A 10489-nucleotide genomic window follows, 5' to 3' on the forward strand; every position below is an offset into this window, starting at 1 on the left:
TTGTTTGGCGGGTCCGGGCTGGGGATTCGAACCCGCCACCTTAGGTGTACGTGGCTGGCGCCTTAGCCGGTTGAGCTATAGGCACCGAGCCACATGTATATATTTTAACACTACAATTTCACTTTAAAGAATTCATCCCACAGAAACATCTGCACAGATACACAAAGCTCATATACATGGACAGTCACTGGACAGATGTTCAGAATTAGAGGACTGGTTGCACACACACGTTAGGGAATACTATGCAGCTATGAAACAGAATGAGGTACATCATATGTGTGTGTGATAAACAACCACAAACAACATTAAGGCCTGGCTAGAGCAAATGGAAAACTGGGCTGGACAACACAGGGCCTTGGTTTCTATACCTAGCCCTATAAGCAAGGGAAAGCAAGGTAAGACCGAAAGATTGTGGTTTAGGGGGAGAGAGAAAATGCCTCTGCTACCCTCCAGTTGAGCTGGTAAAATGAAAGCAGGAGGGGTGAGAAGGAGATGACTGACTTGAAGTGACCCAAGTTGACGTGGAGAGGTAGCCATAAATAAGGATTTAGGATTCAGAAGGCAGAAAGGACAAGATTTAGGGATGAAAGGGACAATAATAAGACAAGGATGGGAGAAACCTCTGGGATTGCAATTTCCAGCTTGGACAAAGATGTGAATGAGTGGTTTGGGGGAAGTCAGGAGGCAGGAGTCAGCCTCTCCTGATCGCATGTAAAGAAATCCCAGTTGTGTGTGCTGAATGGATATGGCACCCAGTGAGGCCCCTGGAGGCTCCAGATAGAGATTCCAGAAGCGCAGTTCTTTAAAATACAGAGTAAAAACTTCCCTATCAGGAGTGTGGAAAGGAGGGCTCTCTTCCAACCAAATACAAGAGAAAGAAATGGAGTTCCCCACCTAAGGACTAAAGTTGAGCCCAGGATGAATGCATTTGACTTACTCATTATCTACTGGGCCCTTCAAGGGGGCTACAGAGGTACCTGCTGAAGGCTGAAGGCTGGGTCTAAGAAGGGGTGTTGTTCCAGGTGTAGGAGATAAAAGGGGAGGTGGGGGGAGAAAGGGAGGAGAGGAGGGAAGAGGCCGGGCGAGGTGAGGAGAAGAGACAAGAGGTATGGCTCAGCACCCGTAGCACAGTGGTTATGGTGCCAGCCACATAAACCAAAGGGTGGCGGGTTTGAACCCCGCCTGGGCCAGCTAAACAACAGTGACAACTGCAACAAGAAAACAGCCGGGCACTGTGGCAGGCGCCTATAATCCCAGCTACTTGGGAGACTGAGGCAAGAGAGTGTTGTGAGCTGTGACACCCCAGCATTCTACCAAAGGCAACACAGTGAGACTCTTGTCTTTAAAAAAAAAAAAAAAAAAAAAAGAGGAGAGGTGAGGAGAGCAAGGTGAGGGGAGGTGAGGGGAGGTGAGAGGAGGTGAGGGGAGGGAAGGTGAGGAGAGAAGAGAGGCAATGGGGAGAGGTCTGCTCAAGGAAGGGTAGGGAGCTCCTTGACACAGTAGGTGAAAGAGAGTGAAAGGTGGACAGATGAGGAGAGACAGAGCCAGACCCAAACAATGGGTTGTGTCTCCTCCTGTGCTAAGTTTGTTCAGCTCATTCATTCACTGAAAAAGAATTCACTAAGTGCCAACAGGCACCCTTCTAGATCTGGGGAAATATGGCAGTGTTTCCCACAGGGTACTTGCTCTGGTGCAGATGACTTGAAGGAGGGTAGCCACAAACAAGGACACAGAAAGTTAAGATAATTCCTGGCAGACGTAAGTGCTGTGCAGAAAACAGAATGATAAATTGAGAGTTTGGGAGGGGCAAGACATTAGTTGAGGCCCAATGGCAAGAAACAACCACAGCCAGAGTACTGCCAAAGGGAGCTCCATAGAAGGGGGGACCCACTGCAGGCAGAAGCTAATTACACAAGGCAATTGTTTTGCTAATAAGACTATGTTAAGAAAATTAAGCTTTTTTTCATTTGTAAAGAACTCATTAGTAAGTTGTATTTTTAGTTCTTCCTCCCTAGGGTTTAGAAGTTGGGTGGAGGTTTGTCTGGGTTGCTGGGGAGGAGCCTGGGTTCTGGCAGGATGCCTCTGGGAGGAGTACTGAGGGAAAAGAGGGGGGCACAGGAGGGGGCAACACCCACCTGCTCCGGGAGGTCACGTCCAGGAAGAACTGCACCAGGGCCAGCAGGTTGTGGTGGTGGTCTGACACCCGGCTCAGGGTGCTGCACAGCTGCTGGAGCTGCAGGCAGAGAGGGGACCCAACTAGGCTGTAAGAGGGATACTCTCTGACTTTGCCACCCAGTCTAGTCAGGGGTTAAGGGGGACAATCACAGAGGCCAAGCACATTGTGATGACCTCCAAGCAGTGCCATCCCCATCCAGAGCACCCTAAATGCCATTAAGTCTCCTGTGGCAAAGCTGTGTACAGGTTAGACTCACAGTATGAAGTACCTTCTCTGGCCACTCCTGAATGTTCTCCAGGAGCAGGAGCAGGAGCTGCTGGAGGTCAGCCTTAGGCAGCAGCCGGAGCCCCACATCCAGGCCAGTGTGACACAGCAGTTCAATCAGATCCATGAGGCTCCCATCAGTGTAGGCCCCCGGTTGGGCCACGGCACACAGTGTGAGGAACTGCAGGGAAAGAATGAGAGTAGGGGTGGCTGCATGGTGAGGGGTTGGGGAAAGGATTTAGAGGACCATCTCCTTGAGAGACACCTTCAGCCAAGGTGCATAGGACCTGACAGAGCAAGCAATGAGGCCTAGATTCGAGGCTGCCTAAGGAGTCCTTGGGTGGCAGGTACAGGCATGGAGAGGGGGTACTTTCTGTAGCAGCGGTTAAGCCTTGCAGCCTGAACAGTGCCTGTAATGGTGCTGAGCTCACCACAGATGCTCAATGACACTGAATTAAACTGCTGAATAGGTCTGGATTTTAAGCCAAGAGTGCTCCAGGGTAAGGCAGATAGCCTGACTCACCTTATAGATGTAGCTCAGACTAATGTCCAAGGCAACCTCCTGGGGAGTGTCCTGCTGCTCATTTCCGCTCAGGCTGGCCTCACTGCTAAGCTCTCTAAGGTAAGACAACAAAGATGACAATGAAACAGGAGGAGGGCACAAAGGAAAACTGAGGTGGAGGAGGCTTCTGCTTGGTCAGGTGCAGAGAGCCCAGATGACCCTTTTAGCAAGGACCTCACCTCCCTGTCATCTACTGGAACATAAAAGATTACTCCAAAACCCAGTGGCTCAAAAACAGCATCTGTTATCTCAGGTTTCTGAGGGCCAAGAATCCAGGGACAGCTAATCTGGGTGGTTCTACCCTCAAAATATTGGGCAGGACTGTTATCATCTCAACTTTACTGGCTTGGAGGACCTGCATCCAAGCACATACATGGTCACTTGTTGACAGGCCTCAGTTCTTTGCTACATAGACCACACATTTTGGAACATGGCAGCTGGTTTCTCCAAAGCTAGCTATCTGAGGTCCCTGGGGGGAGGGAATATATATGCAGGTGACAGAGCTGCAGCCCTTTATAACCTAATCTTGGAGCGACAACCTATCTCTTCTGTTGATTCCTTCTTTTCACACAGGCCAGCCTGACTTGGTATAGGAGGGACTACAGAGGGTGTAAACACCAGGAGGTAGGCATCCATGGGGCCTCATTGGGGGTGGCTTCTGCATGCTGCCATTCCTGTGAGCCTGGCCAGCTTTAGTTCTCTGGAACTTGGAAGCCAGAAAATCATACCTCCAATCGCCTCAAAGGATCTTCCTAAAAATAGTTTTGTCTACTTGATGATAGTGACTCTGTGCGCACTGCAAAACATGCCACGTGGTAGCTAACATGGGGATTAGTTTCTAAAGTCAGCAAATAGGGTGAAAGTCAGACTAAAAACGGTTCCCTGAAGCCCCCCACCCAAGGTGTTGCCTTGAGCTGAGCACTGTCTACTGACAAGTCCAGGATGGCTTATTCTGCCAGTGATGAGACGTTATCTGGTTGAGCACCAGATGAGGTTAGTGGCTGGGACTATGCACATAAACAACCTCTTGTAAAGCCCAGAACTGCACTCAGGGTGGCAAGAGCCTCACAGTTTTGGTGAGCATGGTGGCCAGCACAGTCCCACCACCCATTCTGCTGCCTCCCAAGCTCCCCTCACTACATCATTCTCTCTCTGGCCAAATGTGCATTGTTGAAATAAGTTGTGTGAGCTTATGATGAGGCTCCCCTTTGCTGTCTCATTTACTTTTCAGCTCTCGTGAGGTAGCTTATCATTCATGGGAATAGTGCACTTGCAGTAAATAAAATTAGTGATGATGATGGCAATGCACACCCGGGTAGCCACCCTGCCATAGGTATAGGGAAGAGTGCTGTTCCTACAGCTTGAGTTAAGCCTTTGCTTTTTTTTTACTTTTTGCTGCTGGCACCGCTGCTCAGAGGGAAAGAGGAGAGACCCATCTCTTAGGCAGTGGGAAGCTGGCACCAATAAACCAAAGTTGGTGTTTGTGTGGGGGGCCTGGGCTCAGCCCTTCTTTTATTAGGGCCAGAGAATGGGTAAGGCTGGCATTTGCACATCTGGGCACACACTAGGGCTGTGTGTGCCCGTATGTAAAACAGAGTGCTGGTTTGTACCAGCCCATGAGCGTGCACTAAATATGCAACATAGGCAGACATGCTTTCAGGTCTCCCAAATAGCAGGGCAGCCAGAGTCGACTTCAAAAGTTGGCTGAAGAGCCGATAGTCCCAGCTACTCAGGAGGCTGAGGCAAGAGAATCACTTAAGCCCACAAGTTTGAGGTTGCTGTGAACTGTAATACCACGGCACTCTACTGAGGGCAACAAAGTGAGACACTGTCTCAAAAAAAAAAAAAAAAATAAGTCGCCAAAGAAAAGTGGGCTCTCAGAAGTTTGGTGCTGCCAAAGGGAGTAATATAAAAAGCGTGAGCTGGTGATAAGTTTTCCCAGAGCTGGGGACAGGATGTGTGGCTGTGACAAGGGCCTTCTCTCCTTGGGAAGGAATGTCAGCCTTCCCAAGTAAGGATGTGGATGGTCTTCTGGTGTGAACTCTGCAAATTCCCTGGCCCATTTCTCCTTGGGAGCAGCAAGCTGATGGGCAGAATAATGAGGGTCTTCTATCCCTAGCCATTGTGAGGACTCATTTAACTGAAGTGTTGGCATCTATAACTGTTATTCTGAGATGCAACATCAGCTGATCCTCAGGACTCTTCCATTCCCAAGCAAGAGGCCAGGTAATAGAGGAGTGGGAATTCATGACCTATCCCTCCCTGCTCCCCTCCTTGACTCTGCAGGTTAAGAGCAAGCTGGTGGCTCCACCCCTGTTTGCTGCCCTGGCTGCCTGGGCTAGGCAGGGCTCACAACCTATAGCCAGCATCCAGGAGCTGGTATCTGGGTCTCAGTGATGCTGCTCTATGCTTATTAAGCAATCTTATGGGGGGCACATCACTGACCTTTACTTGGGTTTTTATATCTTCTTTCTCTAAAAGTTGAATAATAATGTTACCCTGTGTATGGCATTCCCATACCCTCAGAAGGAAGATGGTAAGCAAAGTATCTGAGCCCCAGGACCTCTGTAAATAAGAGCCCCCCAAAGTCACTTGGGGCGGGCACTAGCGCCCTGGCTGTGTACAGTGGTCAGTGGTCAATGCAATGAATAGGAATTGATGCTAAGCGAATGGAATGGAGGAGAGATGCAAATTTTCTACCTGGATGGAATTACATTGTCTCAAGATGGCCAATTACCAAATACACCCAATTTGACAGGATGTCCTATCAATGTATTAATTATCATTTATTTATCCTTTTGGTCTCTGCAAAGGGCTGCTCTTTTGAGAACCAAGTGGACAAAAGCTTCTTCAGCCTGCAGGAGATCTTATTGGCCAGGCCCAAAGATCTGAGCAGGGCTCTTCAGCTGGGCTTTGCATCGAGAATCAGCTTTAAAGGAACAGCTAGAGCTACCTAAGGGCCTTCTCTACGTCTAAGTGAGACTGGCAGATGAAGCCTATTCTTTTTTTTTTTTTTTTAAATAACAATGGTTAGATGGCACGAAATAGGTGGCAATGGCGATGCCTTAACCATATGCATGTTGTCAGGCCTGAGGGCTTCTTCCATCCTTGGCAAGGGGAATGCTAACCTTCTCTCCTTTCATACAACACAGATGAAACCCATTCTGGTAGTGGTGTGGGCATACTCCTTCCAGGGCTGAGGTTGCTTTTCTTGTTTCCTATTCACATGCACACTCTGAGTCCCTCCTCTTCTGCCCTTTTGCCCTCAAATGTTCTCCTATGTTCCTTTCTCCAGCCCTATAACTGAACAAAAGGCCATTCTATTGTCAATAAGGATGATCAGCTGCAGGAGGACTGTGAAGCATTAGGTGGGAGATGGCAATGGCTTTTGAGGTAATCTGAGATGAGGAACAAATGGGAAAGACTTGTCTTTCTCATAGCAACTAGACAGCCCAGGTCTAGGGCCAAGCACAGAGACATTTTAGCCCTTCATTTCCTGCTTAGTTAGCATGAAGTTTTGTGGGTGCCCCCCAAGGAGCCCAGGCTTTTCTGGGGGAATGCGAGATGGAAACATCCTAGAAGTCAACAGAAAAGAAATGTCCAACATGGAACTAGCTGGCATAAGACAAGCCTCTGAATTTGCTCAGGAACAAGGATGAGGAAGACTATGGGGAAACAGTGGCCTGCCTTAGCATCCTTCATGTATCATGGATGTTATGCCCTTAGTGGATGATGCTAGAACCTTCTTGGTGCTTCCTGAATAATATGGAGGAGTCATCCTCCAACCCTATGACCCCTCTCCCTGAGCTTCCCCAATATAACATCCAGGCAGCAACTCTAGAAACCTATCAGAGCATTTTTACCACCCATATACCCAAGGAAGACATGGGAGGGGTCTCTAGGGAGAAAAACCTTCCCAGGCTTGGCAAGAGGTTCCCCAAACTGCTCTTACAGGGCCTCAAGCAGGAAAATCACCCCCATTGCCATCAGCCACATCCTTCAGGGAGGTTCTGAACCCTCTTGGGGGAAATAGTGTCAACAGCTAGGCCAAGGTCTTTCCCAAGGAAAGGAGGCAGAGTGATAAAACAGCCTGTCTGGAAATGTGATGCAAGACTCTGGAAGCTCTCTGGGCCCTGCTCTAGGACAACATGGCTCTGCATTCCTCCCATGTAAGGCTTATTTATATTTGGGAAACCTGGAAGTCGCAAGCTGGGGTTTGTGTTCCAAAGTATGTGAGATGACGAGTTTGAAAGGCCACAGTTTCCATATCCACTCCATATCCCCCTACCCTCCTGCTCCAGAGATGGAGACAGTAGATTTTTTCTGCAGCAAGCAGTCAAATCTTGGGAGAACCAAGAGGAGGTTCCAGGTGTGTGTGTGTGGGGGAATGACAGTGGCTCTTTGCAAGTGAAGTGTAACTTAGGTGGATCTAAGTCTCCAAGGTCATCTCCCACTTCCCAGGTGGACTCATTAGGTGCTCGTCAGAGCAGTCAGAAGTGGCTCTTCTGAACCCCATGACACACCCAACATGAATTTGTTTTTGTGAGTATAGTTCTTTCTTGAACTCATCAAATACAAGGATGTGATTGAGGCTCCATGTTAGGAAGAGGCAAGTAGCTTTTGACAACAGATATGGAACTCGGACAGCAAGAAGGAGGCTAGTAGCTTTTGATAACAGATATGGAACTCAGGCAAGAGCGTGGCAGGCTGGCACATGCGTGGGGTATTTATAGCAGAGCTGAGTGTGGTTTGGTTTGGCAGACAATTATTAAATATGATCCTGGAACAGGTTCTTAAGAAAACTCTGGCTTTCTCTGCAGAGGAACATCTGCCAGTCAAGGCAAAGGAAAGGGTCCTGGCACCTCCTGGCACCTTGCAAACATCAGCAGATGCATGGGAAGGGGTCTTACATAATAGCCCCTCCAGGTTACTAAATAGCCTATCAAACCAACTTCTCAAAGGATTCTCAAGAATGAATTTAGAAATGCTACAATTTGTAGGACAAGACTATGGTATATAATCCTTTTCCTACCTTGACCTATCATCCACTGACAACAGTTGTTTATGCTTTATGTGCTCTGCTTCTAGAGGGAAGAGATGATGCATATGCAAATTAACATAGTTCACCACCAACCTGATCCAAGGCACAGAGGAGGCACTCCTGAAATAAAACTGAGTACCTTGGAAATGTCAACCAGTGCTTTGGTGTTTATGCGTTGATACTAAATAATGGGTGTAACAAAAGGCCTGAAGACAGACAAAAGAGATGGCTCTAGGTCTAGGAAGATACTAACTAGGTTAGGAAGCCTGAGTTTCTCCAGGGCTGGGCACCAGGAAGGGCTCTGAGTCAGGAAGAGGCAGTAACAGGTGTGAGACAAAGCAGCCAGGTTTACCCCCGCTACCCAGTGCTTCCTGTCCTCAAGGCTGGGAACGTGGAAATTCATGTAGTGGTGTGATACTTACATTTACAATTGTGCGTGGTTGTTCTGTACTTCCCCATCATGTGGGTGACAGCCCTAGTCCAGCAACTTTCAAACAAAGGAGAAAAAGTGAGAATGTGAAGTACTCACCTGCTGCTGTGCTGACAGAGTCCCTGGGGGCACAGAGCAGGGTCATGGGCTCCCAGGCTATGAAATGCCTCCATGATCTCCTGCAGTGAGGGGCACCACAAGTGCATGTCTCTATCTGTCAGGTGGGGAAAAGAGAGCAGAGAGTTAGAGGAGGAGAGAGGGGGACAGGCTGTGACAAGCCCTTGCCCCAAGTAACTGGTTTCTGCATTCTATGGTAATCTGGAGAAATGAAGCAACAAGGGGTTTCCAAATATTCCTGAAACTTTAGGAACCTGGGCATTCATCCTCATCCAGTCTTCAAGGTATGGCTGCACAGAAGTTCAAGGGCTGGAGGATGACTGTATCCTGACAATCTGACCACCAGGCAGCAGTTATGGTGATTAGATGGTTGTGGCTAAGTGACAAAGAGGAGTTCTGAACCAGAGACCCTGACACTCCAAGGCTTGGAAGATACTAGTCTCACCACTCCCAGGCTCTCTGTGCTGAGGCCAGGACTGAGCCCACTGCTGACTTGCCGTCACTCTTTTGCAATATTTGGGTGTCCCTTGGTTGACTGCCCCTGCTGGGAGCACACCTTCCAAAGCCTGGGACATGTCCTCTATAAGTAAGGGTGGGATATGGGTTCTGGTCCCTCTCAACCAATTTAACAAAACATAAACAATAATCTGATCATAACAACAAACAAGAGAAACCTTACATATTCAGTCTTTCTTCTGTTAGACTATTTAAGGACATTTGCACAACTGGGAGAGTAGAAAAATAATAAAATAACATGTCTGAGCATCTTTTCCAAAGATGGCTGCACAAGATTTCCCATCCACATGTTCTCTGCACCATGACCTTCCACATTCCATGGACAGGCAGAGTGCACCATCTCCACCCCATTATCATTTCTCCACAGAATCTTACTCATCTATATACTTGCTTTTTGTCTGTTTCTTCCTGCTAGAATGGACATCTGTCAAGGCAGGGCCCATATTTATGTTCATCTCCCCATGCCTAAAAAAAGTGGCTGTCATGTAGAAGGATAGGAATGAATGAACGAATAAATGATAGAGCGAATCCAAAACAAATCTCAGTAGTACCCAGTTAAAAAGATGCTATGTCCTGAAAGTCTGTGTACCCTCAAAGTTCACGCATTGAAACTTAATCCTCAATGCAATAGTATCAAGCAGTGGAGCCTTTTGGAGATGATTATATCATGAGGGGGAGCCCTCCTGAACAGGATTAGCCCCATTATAAAAGAGGCCCAAGGAAGCTTGTGGGACACAGCAAGACAATGTCACCTTTGAGGCAAAGAATGAGCCCTCACCAGACATCAAATCTGCTGGCACCTTGATCTTGGACTTCCCAGCCTCCAGAAATGTGAGCAATACATTTCTATTATTTACAAATTACCCAGTCTAAGGTACTTTGTTATAACAACTCAAACAGACTGACACAGAGGGAAACCGAAAACAAGTTATAGGATGGGCTGGCAGTGTCAAGAACACACACGTTTAATTTGACAATGGGTATGGCATCAGGACTAAGAACTCAGAGGCTGGGTTAGGGATGCATTAGAAGTGTATACTTGAAACTTGATCATCCTAGAGGTCCTCCTAAGGACCCACTTCAGTGCATCCCACCATGTACAGGATTTAGGCAGGTGTAAAAAAGATAAAAAGGTGACCTTGTGAAGATCTCAACCACAGGAATTCACAGTCTAGGAGGCAGAAAAGCCAGGAACCAGCCTACTCTGAGGGGCGATGAAGTGGGTGGGAATACAGTCACAAGCAATGGCAAGGTAAGTGTACCCCCATCATAGGGACAGAGATGACAGAGGCAGGGCAGCATGAAAGAACACTGCATGTTGGCTCGGCACCTGTGGCTCAAGCGGCTAAGGCGCCAGCCACATACACCTAAGGTGGCAGGTTC

At 48.0% G+C, this 10489-nt stretch overlaps 1 protein-coding gene and 1 non-coding gene across 2 annotated transcripts in view; both read right to left on the reverse strand.

Moving 5' to 3' along the window:
* Positions 1–10489, reverse strand: part of FAM178B (family with sequence similarity 178 member B) — a 108863-nt gene that overhangs the window by 41509 nt on the left and 56865 nt on the right. The window contains exons 9-12 of the mRNA XM_012811048.2: positions 8573–8687; positions 2964–3057; positions 2445–2621; positions 2136–2233 (exon numbers count right to left, since the gene is read on the reverse strand). Coding sequence (XP_012666502.2) covers positions 2136–2233; positions 2445–2621; positions 2964–3057; positions 8573–8687 — 484 coding nt within the window. The remainder of the gene's footprint in view (positions 1–2135; positions 2234–2444; positions 2622–2963; positions 3058–8572; positions 8688–10489) is intronic.
* On the reverse strand, positions 6021–6152 carry LOC111728302. Its single transcript, XR_002775640.1, has one exon. It is a non-coding gene; the product is annotated as a U6atac minor spliceosomal RNA (small nuclear RNA).

Source organism: Otolemur garnettii, unplaced genomic scaffold, assembly GCF_000181295.1.
Source record: "Otolemur garnettii isolate 467f Iridium unplaced genomic scaffold, OtoGar3 scaffold00148, whole genome shotgun sequence".
In the NCBI taxonomy this organism is placed as follows: Eukaryota; Metazoa; Chordata; class Mammalia; order Primates; family Galagidae; genus Otolemur; species Otolemur garnettii.